At 37.0% G+C, this 18,436-nt stretch overlaps 1 protein-coding gene across 4 annotated transcripts in view; it reads right to left on the bottom strand.

Moving 5' to 3' along the window:
• axo (axotactin) overlaps window positions 1-18,436 on the bottom strand; it is a 608,064-nt gene that overhangs the window by 165,454 nt on the left and 424,174 nt on the right. For all 4 annotated transcript variants that reach the window (XR_010858480.2, XM_067135240.2, XM_067135242.2 and 1 more), the window contains exons 13-16: window positions 16,628-16,858; window positions 12,134-12,309; window positions 4,001-4,235; window positions 1,182-1,379 (exon numbers count right to left, since the gene is read on the bottom strand). Coding sequence is in view for 3 of the 4 variants with exons in the window: in XM_067135240.2 (XP_066991341.1) it covers window positions 1,182-1,379; window positions 4,001-4,235; window positions 12,134-12,309; window positions 16,628-16,858 (840 nt within the window). In the remaining variant the exon portion in view is untranslated. The remainder of the gene's footprint in view (window positions 1-1,181; window positions 1,380-4,000; window positions 4,236-12,133; window positions 12,310-16,627; window positions 16,859-18,436) is intronic.

Below are 18,436 nucleotides of genomic sequence, written 5' to 3'. Positions count from 1 at the left end.
ACATAAGGATCAGTCTTTAAAAGTGTATATGGGCACTAAAGGAAAATAAAGAGAGATAATTCTCTTCCTATTTCATTTATGAGGTGGAGATTTCATATACATAGTATCAGTTAGGTATACATGTAATTTATTGAGGCTAGGAGTGGAAAAGGAGTCCTACCAAATAAACTAGTTGTGCAGTTCGGATCACAAAGCTGCAAGTTGCATTCAGAAAATGGTGGGTTCACACCCCATTGTTGGCAACACTGAAGATGGTTTTCCATGGTTTCCCATTTTCACACCCGGCAAATGCTGGGGGCTCAACCTTAATTCTGTCCAGAATCGATTCCCTCCCAGTCCTAGACCTCTCCTATCCCACTGTAGCCATAAGAGCTGTCTGAGTGGGTGTAATGTAACCCCAAAAGCAAAACAAAATGAAGACCAAAAACGGGCCCCAAGATGAAAAATAAGATTCTATTCTGTATTTGCCTGAAATTGAGTTGAAAAACCCACATTTGTTATGGCCTTTGACAACGTTAGGACTTGAATCCTGGATCACTGAACTTTTCATCTCTGCAGTGTAGGGCTTTTGACACCTTGTTAACTGGGTTTCAAGCTATAAGAACTGAAATGGAAAACTAGAAGAAAGCTATGATGCTGTCTAAACAATCAGACATTTCAATTGTGATTTGATATCAAGTTTACAAGGAAACAATAATTTTTTTTATTACAGTTTTTACCTAATGCACAATTTGATTTTCTCTTGTTTTCTTGACAACATAGGGAGTTAGCTTTATTTACATATAAAAATACACTGAGAAAGCATGCTAGTGTGAACCTGTCATTTCAAACCTGCAGAAAATCTAAAGAGCTAGACAGATATGTTTTTTTATATCCTATTTAAATGTTATTCAATATTTTGATTTTATTCTATATTTTGCACATGAACTGCTAACAGTGTCTAATAAAGTTTTTGCAATGAAAGGGAGTACTACTGCTTGCATATTCTATGAGATTAAAACTGAGGGAGTTGTTTACACAGCACAGATCATGTAGTTGTAAGCTTTTCCTCATAAAGAGAAAATACCGTACTGTATGTTTGCTTACAAATTAAATAATATTAAAAAGCACTTTCAACATGAACTGTAGTTTTAAGCTAAATGGTTTCATGACTTGAGATAGGTAGGCATAGAATTACTTACTTGTTTCAACACATTCAAGCGGTCCTAGTGTGATGCGGCCAAGTGCATCACCAATAAGCTCCTTCTGCTGCAGGAAGTACATTTCAGTAATACCAAGACTGTTAGGAGAAGTGAAATAGCCTTCGTCAGATATCCACTTTGCTTCGGAAATATCATCACAGTTACAAGTTTGTGTAGGATTCATGCATGTCTTGTTCACTGAAAAGTGAGAAAGTTCATTAAAAGTGATTAACTAGTATTGTAATATATTAAACAATTCTAATGAAATTCTGTTACCTGTATAATAAATAAATAAATAAATAAATAAATAAATAAATAAATAAATAAGAATGGTTTGTAAAGAAAATAAAAGTGGATATTTTGGATTTAGAAACTTGCCTAATTGCCTGTTATGCTTAGAGACAATGACAACAATGTTAATCATCCCTTACTCAAACTGACTTTACCAGTGTAAAATCATCAGATCAGAATACGTAACAAATCCAATATTATATCAGATACACAAATGAGTAATATAATTTAGGAATATTAAAAAAAGTCTCCATTAAAGCAATGAATTTAACGCTGGTAGGGAATTTCAAAACAAGCTTGAATGTTTGAAATATTGAGACTATTTAAAAACAATGATCACCACTAACAATCCTCACTTATTAGCTAAACAAATAATCATGGAAACAATTCTGTGATTTGTTGACTGATATAGGATTTAGTTGCTGTTAACATATATAGTGATTTTCACTGAGTTGAAGATGAGATCTCTTATATTATAGCCATTTCAGTACCACAGCTACTGTATCTGTCACATTCAATGAGATGGCAACAATAAAGACGAAATGGTATGTTAAATCACATTTAAAATGATATCTGCATCATTGCATCCATTATATAACATTTTAGAAGCTTAGGCATATGGGTATTTAAATAATTAACCAATTCATATTTTTAGTTCAATTACTGCCAATTTTTCTAAACTTCTCCATTCCTTTGTAATCCATACCAAGTCATTTCAAGCCTTTGTTTCCTTTGATACTCCTCTACAACAACATGAAATTGTATGGTATCTTTTCAGCTTAGGGGCAACTCTTCACCTTATATTTTTTATTCCATAAGAATCAGTCTTAACTTCAGTACTTGTAAGAAATTTGAATAAAGAAATAATGGCTCAACTACTTCTACACTTCTGCACTAAAAATATGTTTGTTTAAATTAAATGGGTCTATTCCTGTTTTGGACAAAATGTTGGATAATCCAAAATATATTTTTTTATTAAACACTAACAATCTGCCATGGCTTTGCATTTATTTCCTTGTAGACAACATTTATTATTATTATTATTATTTTTTTTTGCTGTTTGCTTTACGCACTGACACAGGTATGTCTTATGGTGACAATGGGATAGGAAAGCCCTAGGAAGTGGAAGGAAGCGGCCATGGCCTTAATTAAGGTACAGCCCCGGCATTTGACTGGTGTGAAAATGGGAAACCACAGAAAACCACTTTCAGGGCTGCTGACAGTGGGGCTCGAACCCACTATCTCCTGATTACTGGATACCGGCCGCACTTAAGCAACTGCAGCTATCGAGCTCGGTTGTAGACTACATCAGTTGCTGTCTTTCCGAAGTACATATATGTACGTAGCTCAGTGTAATGTTTCTCCAAGGCCCTTCCAACTGCCTGCCAGTTAGCTTGCTCCTGTCTCCTCATGCAATGTTTAAACCATTCCTGTCCCTTCCACTAAAATGACAATAACTCCTAAACCACTTGTGCCAATTATATACTGTATAAAGGGTATTTTTTAAAAATCTTAGTAAGATTATTGAGATGAAGAAACAATTTATTCTGATGAGGACTACATGATTAATATGAAATTCTAATTTTGATGTTGATTTTCTCTGTAAGCTATAATACAGGTTGAAAGCTACCTTTAACAGATAAGTATATACCATTGCAGATGTTTAACATATACATGTCTTGCGTTATGGAAGTTATCATGACGGAAGTTGTATGGCCAGACAATGTTACCTATCAAACTGTGCAGACTTTGTCTTATGGCTGGTGGTCATCTGAAATTAGCAGCCATTAATGGATGGCTATGACCGAGAGGTATATTTATGATCATCTGATTTTTGCGAAGGGAGAAGTTTTTCTTCTTGTAACACTTTATGATTTCATATATACCTGGGGTGTATTGTTGACAGTTTAGGCAGTGTAAGTCAAGAAAGTGCTAGAAGACAGTTTTTTCTTGGACTTGCTTCCCTAAAATTGCAACTGCTTGGCTCTTTTTTGACAATGATTAAAAATAAAGGAAAGGTGAAAACTGCATCAGAAGCCATTCAGTGGTTCTCAAGATTAGTCTGCACAACCACATTCAGACACTTACTGCACACTTTTTTTTTTTTTTTACAATATCTGTAGAGGACTCTAAACTAAAGTTCAACAGTATTGAAATAGTACTAGTACTACTGTCTGTGTAAAGTGAACAACAACTTCATCGCTGGACATTAACTGTTATCCAGGATTATTATCTTTTGTCAAATTTGTCTTTGTATTTCTACAAATTCTGTTTTCAGTTATTCTTGTTACAGTATCTTGATTTTCTGCTGGTAAATCTAGCCACAGATTCATCCAAGAGTTCTTCAAAGATATGAGTGCAATCTCATCTCAAACCGTTTCAAATGTATAAAGAACAAACAAAAACAAAACATTGTTATGAAAAATTGTTTAGATTTTCAGATGATGTAATCTGAATAAACAAGTTTTTACTGTACATGTCTAATATGGGTAGACAAGTTATTAACATTTTTGAATAGGCCTACTTACCAGCACAAGGACATGCTCCTCTTTTTACATTGCCTATGTAGTCAACAATGTCTTCTCCTGCAGAGGAGAGGAACCAAGTTGCAGAGTGTAGTTCAAGAGGAGCCTTGTAGCAATCATATTTTATAAACTGGCTACAATGAAGAGAATGAGAGATAAGTTCTTGAAGCATCTCTGGTGTGAACTCACGGTACTGGATACTGTAGCTAAAGTCCTCTTGTAGAGAACCACGCACATCCTGTAAGAAAATTATTATTTTTAATAATAATATAATATAATATAATATAATATAATATAATATAATATAATATAATATAATATAATATAATATAATATAATATAAGCTTACAAAAGAGAAAAATGTTAAATTATTTTATAATCTGGTAATTAAAACAATGGAGCATTCCTTACTATAATTAGGGGCTGCCTGGCCGAGACGGTAAAGGCGTTCTCGATTCGCCCGGAAGGACGTGGGTTTGAATACCCGTCAGGAAGTCGTAAAATTTAAGAAACGAGATTTCCACTTCCAGAGGTGCATATGGCCCTGAGGTTCACTCAGCCTATACAAAAAATGAGTACCAGGTTAATTCCTGGGGGCAAAGGCGTCCGGGCGTAGAGCTAACCACTCTACCCCATCACGTGCTGAGGTTAACAATGGTGGAAGCCTTTACCTTCCACTCCTCCAAGGGCCTTCATGGCATGTACTGAGGTGACTTTGCTTTGCTTTTGCATACTATAATTGTTTTGGATTAATATATTATATATATTAAGCTGCAATTGAATTTTCTGAATTTCCATATGCAGAGACCATGACTATTAGGCATTCCTCATTGGCTATAAAAATGGTTCCTAAGGATACTTCATTTATCAAAGTATGTCTCAGACCAAACATTTCACAAAAGTCAAGAAACCTCAAGGGTATTGTCTCTAGCACAATCATCAAACTTATTACTTTAATGGATGTTAGTCTATATTTCTCTTTATAATAAGGAATGGTTGAATTGTAAGCAGAACACTTCACCTCATGTACATCTGAGAGCTGACAATCATTTGTTTCCGTTCTAATGGTAGGGTCAATAATGAAACCATTAGTTGAGCCCTTCTTTGTAGTAATAATGTCAATTCACCTAGAAGACCCGTTCTCTGCCAAACTGTTAAGCTCCTCTTCCATCTGGTAGTTTTTATCATGCAGGGCTGATGCTATTGTTGACCTTATCTTGTGGTGATGGGTGTTTTTCAGTAGTTCTCCATTGGGACAGACTCTCAGAATGTGTACAAGGACTTTTTTTCTCACTCCGGCAGTGCCGGCAGTGGATTCCATTCTGAGACCCTCCAGGAAGAGCACACACAGCGCAAACGTTGGCGGTCATCTTAATAGCATCCTTCCATTCGCTGCTTGTCAGGCCATCAAGTTTTGCGAGCCACTTAGTACCTGCACCATGGTAGCTGATGCCATATGAAAGCAGCTTATTTGTAAAGAATAACTCCCTTTCCTTTATGAGGTAGAGAACATCACAAGTTAAACTACTTTTCTCAAAGCTGCTTTCATATGGCCTAAGTTACTGTGGTATGGGTCTTCTGAAGTAGTGCCATCAAGGTGACCTGCCTCCCAATTTTGACATTCTAATTGTGCTGTTATCTAGCAACAAAAGCAGAATTCCACTGGAGAGGTTACTATGGCTGAGTTAATTTAATTTTGTTGGGTGACACTGAGAACACCACCAGAAATCTTTAACTTACCAACAACAATGACATAGATAGTCAACATTTTTGACTGTTCTTAAAAAATTGACTACTTCAGCTGGGATTGAACCCTCAAACTTGGGATCTTCAGTCAGACACTCTACTAATGATCCTCCGAGGCAGCTATCATAGAAAGAAGAGTATGGGATTATCAGATCTGCTTTAGCATAATAGAATTTCTTAATAGAAAGGTAACTAGGTAAATCCTGTTTCATTTCATTTGATCCACAACAATAGTATTTTAATGGAGCAAGGCTTTTGATTAAAGAGCTGATTATAGTCCTTTTATTGGCAAAAAGGTGAGATGTGTGGTTACCTCCCCTTTTTTTCACTTGGCAACAGCCTGTTTGTAAAATGTCTATTGCACATCTACTTGGCTCTCTTCTCACTAATTCCAAGAATGGAGCAAAAGCTCTTCTTATATACCTGGACAAGTTCTGTTTACCTGCTCATTTATTTATTTACCTTGACTTTATCAATGGTGAAGTTAGGGCTGGTGGCTCTCTCTCATGCTTATCCACGTAAATTTTAGGATAATGCATATATAAAAGAAATATACAATTCTGTTAAAAATCAAAGATAACTAAGCTAAATAACAGGTTTGAGGAACATATAATGAAGAAAGAAAGTAAAGCTCAACAAATTAAAGAAAAGAAATCCAGAGCATAAAAGTAAAAAGAAAGAGAAAAAATGATAATGAAAAACAAGCAAAATACAAACTGAAAAGTATAAGTCAGTGCATAAACAGAACACAGAGTAACAAGAAAACGAGTATAGCAATAAAATGTGATATATGGTACATGAGTTAAAAGCTAAATATTGTGTACATTTACATCTATATATATAAAATAAGAGTTTTGTCTGTACATTGCTCAGAATTTGAAAATAATGGTATTTCTGTATCGGTCATGTCCATAGTAACATGAAAATGCACTTTTTACTTTTCCGTAATTTCTGTCTGTCTGTCTGTCTGTCTGTATGTATGTACACGCATCACGAGAAAACGGTTGAAGAGAATTTAATGAAAATCGGTATGTGAAGTCGGGGGACGAGCCTCTACATTCTAGGCTATAAATCATTTTGCTCACGCTGAGTGAAATGGTAGTTTAGGGGAAGGCCTAAAATTGAATTCTCAACTATTTATGTTATGAGTGGTCTAATGAAAATCGGTATGTGAAGTCCGGGGATGAGCCTCTACAATCTAGGCTATAAATCATTTTACTCACGCTGACTGAAATGGAAGTTTAGGGGAAGGCCTAAAATTGAATTCTCAACTATTTATGTTATTAGTGGTCATATTTTAAAGAAAATGGGTATGCAAAGTTGGGGAATAAGTTGCTACAATCTAGGCTATCAATAATTGTATTCACGCTGAGAAAAATGGTAGTTTAGGGGAAGGCGTAAAATTCAATTCTCAAATATTGTTGTTATTAGTAGTCCCATCCTGATGAAAATCGGTATGCAAAGTCAGGAAATAAGTCACTATAGTCTAGGCTGTAAATTATTTTATTCACACTGAGTGAAATGACAGTTTAGGGGAAGGCCTAAAATGTAATTCTCAAATATTTCTTATTAGAGGTGTAATCGATGAATGGTACATAACTAAGGTTATATAGTATTAAATTTCCTATTATTCATGTCTTATACATTGTTACCGTACTGGCTATGATCACAAAGATATTCATGAATTTGGATTTTTGTTACCAAGTACATATCAGCGCCGAGTAACGAGAAAATGGGTAAACAGTACTTAATGAAAATTGGTATGTAAAGTCGGTGAATAAGAAACTACAGTTTATGGTATAAAATATTTTACAAATCACAGAGTCGAAAGAAAACTAAATGTGAAGGCCTACAATATAGAAAGCTCATAACATTGATCAACAATAACATTACACTGACCATTGTTTGTCGTGATGTGCTTTGTGTCTTCTGTTGCCCCTCATCTCCGGTAGATAGGATTACTGCTGCGTACAGAGTATTTTTTATTTGATTTACGTTGCACCGACATAGATAGGTTTTATGGCGACGATGGGATAGGAAAGGGCTAGGAGTTCCTTAGGCCTTAATTAAGGTACACGCCCAGTATTTGACTGGTGTGAAAGTGGTAAACCACGGAATACCATCTTCAGCGCTGCCAACAATGGGGTTCGAATCCATTATCTCTCGGATGCAAGCTCACAGCTGCGCACCGCTAACCACACGGTCAACTCGCCCAGTCGTACAGTGTGTAACAGCCTGTCTGAATATTGAAGGGAAGTAGCTGGGGAGTTAGATAACTTTCTTCTTTAGCATGCCATTCCCCTGGTTTATAAATTTTCAGATACTACTGGTACGTAACACACTGGATCATCATAGCATTCGGGCTATTCAATCCCTACTCTGAGGCACTGATTGGAATGAACAGTGTGCATATTTAGCGGAATAATGGCAGATGAGTGTTCATGGCAATCTGCGGCCTGGTCATCCCAGCTCTGGAACTTTGGACTATTAGATTGGCACCGCAATCTAACCGCAGCACTGTTCGTTAAAAGTGATAAAACGTGCGGCTTTCCATTTGATCGAGTATTTTATATGATAGCATTGCTTTTAATCGCTACATTCATACTTACGTTTTTGTAATGACCTATGTTGATTTCAGGTTAGGAAAACCACAAAGTCAGTCTTTCTGAGAATCCCGTAGCGAAGCACGGGTACATCAACTAGTATAACAATAAAAAAAAAATAACCTAATATCAATTATAAGAAACAACAATGATCTTCAGTTGTACAGTAAAATGGCAATTGAATTGGCGTATGGCTTTTAGTGCCGGGAGTGTCCGAGGACAAGTTCGGCTCACCAGATGCAGGTCTTTTGATTTGACCCCCGTAGGCAACCTGCGCATCGTGATGAGGATGAAATGATGATGAAGACGACACATACAACCAGCCCCCGTGCCAGCGATATTAACCAATTAAGGTTAAAATTCTTGACCCTGCCGGGAATCGAACCCGGGACCACTGTGACCAAAGGCCAGCACGCTAACCATTTAGCCACGGAGCCGGACAGTAAAATAGCAATGTTACTAGCCAATGTACCACAATCACACATCCTATCACACGTCATAGTCTTTGATATTAGGAAATGATTAACTGCTTCATGAACTTGCTTTCATTCCTCTTGAGGTCTTGCACGTTTGGGGATTTGCTTTGAATGTATTTGAGGACAAAGCTGTCTTGTGCTTATTTATCCCATTCAGAGTAGAAGGATTGCTGAAACTTACAAATGTCTTGTGCATTCATTATTTACAACACTGAGGTGATTCAGCAACATGTTTAGCCTGCACTGGGAAAATCTTGTTAAAAAAAATTTGGAGGAATAACATTTTGGTTTCTTTTCCACAGTCCTCACTATCTTTTTTTTGACCTTCACCCCTAGGACAGGATATAGCCTAAATACTTGAGATGGTCCACCTGATCAACTTCATGTCATCTGTATATAATCTGTCATCTACATATACCTGGTCTGTCACAGAACCACAGTCAACCACATTTAGGAGTGTATGTGAGCCTAGCATAATGTAATACTCCCTTAAACAATGTTAGCTGGATTGCAGTTACTTGCCTGTTTTTGCCATGTGTAAAAATGTCACGAATCACTGTGGAAATCGATCTTGAAATTGTCTGCAACAGAATCTCATTTACAGGCAAATAACTGTTGATTTACATTATAAACTAAACTGGTTATTTTGTTCAGTATTTAATTGACTTAATTTACTTTTATAGAAGACACCAGCAATGGACAACCACTTGAGTGACATGGTGGGACAAGTAATGAACTTCATAATTATTCTGAACTGACTAAATAATTACCATACAACATTTTTTTAAAATAGAAAATACCTATATTGATTGCATTGAGAAAGTGGAAAAATCAATATATCTTCTATAAAAGAAAATTTTGTATAACAATGGGGGATAATTCGGTATGGCTTAGAAGTGTGCAACAAGTGAGGCAGTTTACTGAAACAATTTGCAGCTGACAGACTTTGCGAAGTGAATATCTTCTTCAAACACCTCCCCAAATGGACAACATAGAAATCAAATCGTCTATATACTTGCTGATAAAAGATATAGAACCTCATTCCATAATTTTAAAACAAAACCCATAACTGAATATGGATCTATTCACTGTCTACTCTGGGCCTGCCTAAGAATTAAAATGAGCAAACCAGTAATGAAAATGAAATAAAAAATTATACCAACCCCTGAGCTCATGGCTTTCCAAGAAGCATTTGGTAAGACTGAACCACCTGATCTTGAAGGAAACTGTACAATAGCTTGGAAGAGAATCGAGGAATGTGTATAAATCATATGTGTGTGTTTCTAATTAGTGGATTTGTATCTGTCAGAAACAAATAAATAAATTTAAGTGTAAGGTCACAGGAGCAGCAAGCAAGATCCCATTGCCGAACACCAGAGTGAACCGCCAACACTGGATCTCTGACGGTACTCTGGCACTGGTAGGAACACAGCAATATTCAGCACACAATTACCGTCCAAGAATAATACGAAAAACTTATGAAAAGAGCAAATGACATCAAGCAGGCACATAAAAGAGACAAGACCAAACACACTAAGAAACTATACACAAAGCTAGAGTCACTGTAGAATATGGTGAGATATTTTGGAATTTCATCACAGATCCAATAGGCATCGCTAAACTTTGGCAAGAATACTGCCCAAGGCTGTTCGACGATGACCCACAGCCTGTGCAAGAACATCAGGATCCAGCAGACCTCAAACCAGTGATCCTTACGGAAGATGTGGAACATGCAGTGAAAAAGCTACAGAACCTCAAAGCACCAGGCCAAGATGGAATCACTACTAAAATTCTAAAGAACATGGGCAAACTGGGGATCAATATTCTACATAGGTTGTGCCAGAAGATATGGCTGTCTGAAAACTGGCTGGACCAACAGTACTCCTCTATCTTCATACTACATTCAAGAAAGATTCTCCACTAGTTTATGTGAACTATCGAACGGTAGCCCTCATCTCTCATGCTACCAAAGTCATGCTCACACTATTGAACAAGAGGCTGAAGACCTTCCTCCTTCCACAAATTGCAGATGAACAGAGGTAGTTTGTCCAAGGCAAAGTAACTCATGAACAGATCCTAAACATACAACAGTTCATGAAGAAATCCAGAGAGTATAGGACTACAAGAAACCTTTTGTCAAAGTGAATGTGTCAAGGCTCTTTACTATTCTCAATGAGATGGGGACTCTGAGACACTTGGTATACCTGATCCAGCAATCATACTCTTTGAATACAGTGACAGTACGAGTCAATAACATCCTCTTAGGTGTCTTCTCTACTGCTGCTGGAGTGAGGCAAGGGTGCATTCTTCTCCCCTCTTATTTAATGTATATACAGTGAATATACCACGAGGGAAGGTCTTGAAGACTGGAATGATGGCATTATAATTGGTGGCAAAAAAAAAAAAAAAATCAGCTATCTCAGACATGCAGATTACACTCTGATAATTGCAACAGGTAAAGATAGAAACCATCAAGCAGATGCTTGATGAATAGAGCAGAGCTTACGTTCTTGAAATCAACATTATGAAGACCAGTGATGATTGTAGATGGCATCAATAACAACAGACCTGACACCACAAGAACTGTTATCTACAATGTCATCAGTCACTTCAGGTATCTAGAATCTGTTGTCACTAATATCTGAGATTGTGAGCCTGAGATCCATAGACGCATTGTGATGGAAAAGAATTGAACAGCAAAACTTACTCGCACTTTGAAGGACACCTCCATCACTACCAGATGAAACTCATCCTCGTTCGAACACTAATCTTTCCTGCTGCAACCTATGCAGTGGAAAATTGGATGGTGAAAGTGGTTGATAGCCAGAGAATTGACACTGTAGGAATGTGTTGCTATAGGAGATTACTCTGAGTATACTGGACAGCAGACCGAACAAATTAATCAATTCTGAAAGACCTAGGCATCTAAATGATATTGTCAATCCTTAGTCAAAAACAACTTGGTTATGTTGAACATAGTGCCAGGAGTTTAGAGACAATGGAAAGATTAATTATATAGGGTAAAGTTGACAGCCAAAGATCCAGAGGAAGTGCACCACTGCAGATCCTGAAAATGATTGGGAAGAGCCTACAGCAAGCAAGTCATCATGTCCACAACAGAGACTCCTGGAGGTAGACAGTCACCAGGATTACTGCATGATGTCACTACACCCTTATGTAGGGTTGAATTGAGAAAGAGAGAATTTACTTATGCAAATTCTTAAAAAAAAGGCTCCATACAAATCTTAATATCTGTAATTTCAGTCAAACATTTATCTATAAATAATGTTTAAAAATGAAGCATTACATACCACTTGACTGGGAAGGTTATGCTCCACAATGGTTTTCGTTGAATCTTCGAAAGATTGGAATTCACATTTTACATGTGCTGGTGGAAATACACCATTTCCATCAATGTCTATCAGGTAGGTATCTGGTTTGGTATACCCCAAAAGGGCCAATTCTTCACAAGTTTTCCGGAACTGAGCTAAATGGCAGAGACAAGATACTATAAATATTTATTATTTACATCATAAATAGAAATAATTTAATATAACACAGTTCACTGAAAATGCAGAACTCAGAAAAAATATAATGCCTAAAGAGGATCTTCAGCTAACAAGTCTCAAAGTATTGAGCATTTTTTACCTTAAATGCATTTTTAAACATTGAATATGTTTCACCTTTCAAGACAGGACATGCACCCAGTTCCCAAACTAGAGGAATTAACCAATGATGGTTAAAATTTCTGACTTGGCCAGGAATTGAACCTGGGACCCATCAGACCAAAGGTCAACATGTCAACCAATTTTTATTATTATTATCAAATGCTTTTTTTCTCAAAATAAAAAATGAATTGGATATTATCCAGAATATTCCTATCACATTGCCTATGAAGTGTCGGCATATGGCTTAAAATCAAGCTTGTTTGCCCTTTGTCCACTTTTATTATGTTTGCTGCTTGATGATGTTTGTTGTTTAAAGGAGCCTAACATCTAAGGTCATTGGCCCCATTGTTACATTTCTATACGTGTAATGTGTACAAGTACATGACTGAAGTTTATGTAAACTGCTGTTCTATAATTATCACGCTTGTCCTATTAACCATTTTGTGTCATCAGTTTGGAGTTAAAGAAGAAAAAAAAGAGATAATCTTTGTCTTGCTCTTTCTTATCCTTCCACATTTTTGGCTACTGGAATACAATAAAATAGGGGGTAGCCGGGTAGGTATTCTCACCATTCAGCAAATGAATTGTTCTTGTTGTAATAGGTGGTGAGACGGAGAACTGGAACATTGGGAAATATAATTTTAAAGTTTTTTATTTAACGTGTCTGAAGGATTTCATTTTTGGTTGTAACTCTGGACTCTGCTGGAATATTCTTTTATGTAATTGGAACATGTTTGTAATTTTTTTAAAATAAGGAAACATCAAGAAATATTGAACAGTATGAACATTGCAAGATGCAAACAGTGATTTGTTATATATGTAAGTTTTATGTAATTCTGTATGTCAAAACTGTAATTTAATGTAAAATTTTGTAAGGTGCTTGATTTTGAAGCATCCTATACCACACGCGCGGTTACCGATGTTGAAACAGGTGATATAATTCCTTTCGCGTCAGTAGGCCAGGAAATGACCATATATGGTCATGCAATTGTATTGGCAAACAGGAATCTAATGTAAGTTTGACTTATTCGTTAATTCTGATCGGGCTATTCCGGTCATCTGCCGGCTTCGTAAAAATGATGCGTGTGATCGGCGTCATTTACATCCGACCGCCCTAGCGAGCGCTTGCGTTCGAGGGCTTCCCTCGGGAACTTCAGTTTTTATTGGTAAGCGTTATTTCAATGTTATTCTCAATGTTCTCTGGTTTTGTTTGATTTAATTTAATTACTTTGGTATTTTGGTATTTCCTTGCTTAATGTCATTTTCAAAGTTTTAAATTTAACGTGTCCGAGTTTACCCCAGGTTCCCGTTGCCGTAATTTCAGTTCTATCACTTACTTTTGTTTTAAACTATACATTGTAATGTAGCATCATCTTTATATGTTAAATCTAGTATTTCTTTAAGTTGTTTAAGTATGTAAAGTCCTTGAAACACCCTTCATTTGTGAATAAGTGTCAGTTTCTATTTTATGATCTTGTTTCTTGTAATTTTGGTTTTGATTATGTTAACATGATGAGTTTCGAGGTGATGATCGTAAGTCTTTTCTCCCCCATAACGTCATACGTTCCAATGGATCTAATAGGGCTCCTTTCACATTTCCGCAATCCTGTCTTAGTTGTCATTTTTTTAGGCCTGTAAGTGTTCCCTTGTATATGATTTGATTTTGCGTATTGAAAGTCATCCGTCACGTTTCCATGCTCTGATGTGTACAGTATTCGCCGCCACTGTGTCTTACTATTTCTTTATTCACATTTTATGACTATATTTATTATTTTTATTATTATTCATTTACTTTTTATTATTATTATTCTATTTATTATTATCTCAACCAACGCAACACTTGTCAAGAACAATCTAACAGTTTCCGTATAGCACCAAGTGCCGTTAATACCAGCGTAGCAACAAATAACTAGTAAATAGCTAACCATCATAGTTAATGTATGTTTAAATTTAACTGCTTTCATTGTTTAAAAAAGTTTGAAAAGCATAAACACTTGTTTTGTGCTGTCAAGCCAAACGAGTACATAGTTATTCAGTGGGTGCAAGGGTGTATTAAAAGTTAAAGATGACCTTAACATTGGTCGAAAAATGTTGTTTAGACATAATGACTGTACAGGCAATTTAATTTAAGTGGTGTATATTTTTGTATTGAATATGCAGGCAATGTAAATTATTTCGAAGAATATTTAACTAAATGGATCAGTCTCTAGGATATCAAATGATAGATGAAGTAGGCAAACTGAAACTGTTGAAGTGAACTACTTATGTCATAGTATGAAAGCTATTCAACTGGAATGGCTCCAGACTGAATACATCGAAGCAGAGTTGAGAATGCCTAGCCAAGCAAAACGGCTGAGGATGTCACTGCGCTGACCATATGTCGCTCCAACATCTGCAGACCATCTGGGTGGGCAACAGTTGTCTTGGTAGGCCAAGGCCCTTAATAAGTTGTTGTGCTATGGATTTGTTTCTTTTTAGAGATGGAGCAAAGGAAAGTTTGAGTATTGGGATGGTATGGGTATGTTCAACTTATGGAGAAACAGCAATAATGTAAGTGAGCTCTCAATTTGTCATTGCCTGGGAGAAAAGACAGGAGAAGACCCAAAACAACCTGAAGAGGAACTATTTCAAATCCATGAAAAGGAAGATGAATGAGAGGAGAGAAAAGTATGGGATCTAAGAACAGGCAACCACTGACAAGTAGAAATACTTGAAAACTTAAAGCAGGAGTTTAGTTGGACCAGTACTCACCATCACTTGGTACTGGTAGTTCAAAAATTAATTAAATGAGTACCAGAAATTTCCATACAAGCAAGAAAGTAGTGGTAAACTCTGGTACTCATGAATATCCAGGTCATTACACCAAAATGGCTAGACATTCTGTTAAATCACATGCCCGAGCTCGATAGCTGCAGTCGCTTAAGTGCTGCCAGTATCCAGTATTCGGGAGATAGTAGGTTTGAACCCCACTGTCGGCAGCTCTGAAAATGGTTTTCCATGGTTTCCCATTTTCACACCAGGCAAATGCTGGGGCTGTACCTTAATTAAGGCCACGGCCGCTTCCTTCCCACTCCTAGCACTTTCCTGTCCCATCGTCGCCATAAGACCTATCTGTGTTGGTGCGACGTAAAGCAACTAAAAAAAAAAAACAAACAAACAAAAAAAAACAACATGAATTTAAATTTGTACCATTACCTAATAACAACAAAATTCAATCTGTTAATGAAGGACAATTCTACATAAGTCTGGCAGTGAATTTTGAATTGAGACTGCTGACAATAGCAGTCATCCCATAGAGGACTAAATTTAAAGGTGATATTTTCATCTGAATGGCCAGAAGTCTTAGATATGTTATATAGAGTGTAAAGTGTTTGGTACTTGTGTGATCAGTTTAAACATTCAAGATTCAAGTAAAATAATCAGAACTTACACACAGTACAAGAGAGGGGAGAGAACCAGATGATAATCTCCCTCTTTCCCCAGCAGTCAACACTGCAGTATCCTCAGCAGAGTGTGAATGAGCTCTCACCTCAATGAATGAAACTGTGACATATTTTTTTTTTTTTTTTTTTTACAAGTTGCTTTACATCACACTGACACAGATAGGTCTTATGGTGAGGAGGGGACAGGAAAAGGCTAGGAGTGGGAAGGAAGTGGCCATGGCCTTAATTAAGATACAGCCTCAGTATTTGCCTGGTGTGAAATTGTGAAACTACGGAAAACAATTTTGAGGACTGCTGACATTGGGGTTTGAACCCATTATCTCCAAATACTGGACCATGAATTTTAGTGAAACATGTAGCAGACTAAATGTTTATTAATATTTTGTAACCCAAGTTCCATGAGATGACCTCAGCTCCCAGGAAAGGAAAATGACAACAGATTCTTACACCTATAAATCCATGAGGAAAATGCTGAAAGATACGTGAAAACTGGTAGTTCATATTTTCCAACTAAAGACCTGTAATAAAGGAAGAAAGTTAATAACATATAGCTCTTGAGGATAGGTTTCACTCAAAATTAAACTTTGGGCTCCTAAAGACTATTACATCAGTTATTTTTTGCAAGCAAATGTAAAAGTTGAAATAAAATTGAAAACAGACTCCAGTTCTTAAGGATGTGTTTGTTGAAGCTTACCGAAGTGACAGTTCTTGCCAATGTAATCTGTTCCTTTGCAGTCACAAACAACTTGGTCACCTTGAACAGAACATTTTCCTCCATGTTCACAAGCATTTGGTCTCTTACAAGGATCTACCAACTGGCAGTTATCCACAGAAACATCCTTCAAGGCATACTTGGAACGCACTACCCATCTTGGTTCAATATGTTCTCCATTCACTACTATATCACGCATACAACCAATTAGACCTATAATAAACAGAACAATAATTTTGAACATTGTCTGCTTTATTACTATACTACAAATTGATTTATTCAAGGACACATGCATACATTCTTACGGTTACACAAAGTGATATTGTTCAGTTGAACTCTTTTCTTACAGTTAGATTATAATTCAACATTTGACATTAAAGCTTACATAATATATTTTAGAGTAGCTTCCAGAAATATCTACAATTACTTTCAAATTCCTAAATAATAATAATGATAATGATAATGATAATAATAATAATAATAATAATAATAATAATAATAATAATAATAATAATAATAATAATAATAATAATAATAATAATAATAATAATAATACACAGGCAGAAAAAATATCCAAACACCATGAAATAAGGAATGTAGAATATGTAAATTTTGGCAATATATTTCTTGAGGTAACATATTTAATTGATTACAGGTACAAGACTACAGGTTAATATCCGCATGAGAAAAGGCATTGCAAATGTGCTGTGCTGGTCCATTTATGTAATCGCCTGACTGTTGAATGCAGGCATGCAAACGTGCATGCATTGTGTCGTACAGGTGCCGGATGTCAGCTTGTGGAATGGAGTTCCATGCATGTTGCACTTGGTCGGTCAATACAGGGACAGTTAATGCTGGTTGTGGATGACACTGGAGTTGTCGTCCAATGATGTCCCATACATGCTCAACTGGGGACAGATTGGGGGATCAAGCGGGCCAAGGCAACATGTCGACATTCTTTACAGCACATTGGGTTACAATAGTGGCATGGGGGCATACATTATCCTCTTGGAAAACACCACCAGGAATGCTGTTCATGAATGGCAGCACAACAGGTCGAATCACTAGACGGATGTACACACCTGCAGTCAGGGTGCTTGGGATAATCACGAGAGTGCTCCTGCTGTCATATGAAATTACTCCCCTGACTAGAACTCGCGGTATAGGTCCATTGTGTTGACGCCGTGGACAGATGGAATGCAGGCGCTCACCTGGCCTCCTTCTAACCAACACACAGCCATCACTGGCACCAAGGCAGAACTGGCTTTCATTGGAAAACACAACGGACCTCCACTCCATTCTCCAATGAGCTCTCGCTTGACATCACTGAAGTCACAGACAGTGGTGATTTGGGGTAAGTGGAATGCACGCCGGAGGGTGTCTGGCTCGGAGCTGTCCTTCAAGTAACCAATTTTGAACAATTCTTTGTGTCACTGTGGTGCCAAATGCCGCTCGAATTGCTGCTACAGACGCAGTCCACTGCGCCACAGCCATACGCCAAATACGGCAGTCCACCTTCTTGGTGGTGCCATGGCGACGTTGGTCTTCTTGCGAGTGTACCTTCTCGTGACCACTGCTGCCAGCACGCATGTACAGTGGAGACATTCCTGCCAAGTCATTCTGCAATACCGCGGAAGGAAAATCCACCTTCACGTAGCCCTATTATGCGGCCTCGTTCAACCACAGTGAGCTGTTGATACTGGCTTCTTCGTTATCGTAAAGGCATTTTTGACCCACTCACAGTCTCTTCATCCAATCTCACAGGTAACTAACGCTCTCGCACAGTGCAAC

This window comes from Anabrus simplex, chromosome 1 (assembly GCF_040414725.1).
Source record: "Anabrus simplex isolate iqAnaSimp1 chromosome 1, ASM4041472v1, whole genome shotgun sequence".
NCBI lineage: Eukaryota > Metazoa > Arthropoda > Insecta > Orthoptera > Tettigoniidae > Anabrus > Anabrus simplex.
This window is presented reverse-complemented; position numbering and strand designations above follow the sequence as displayed.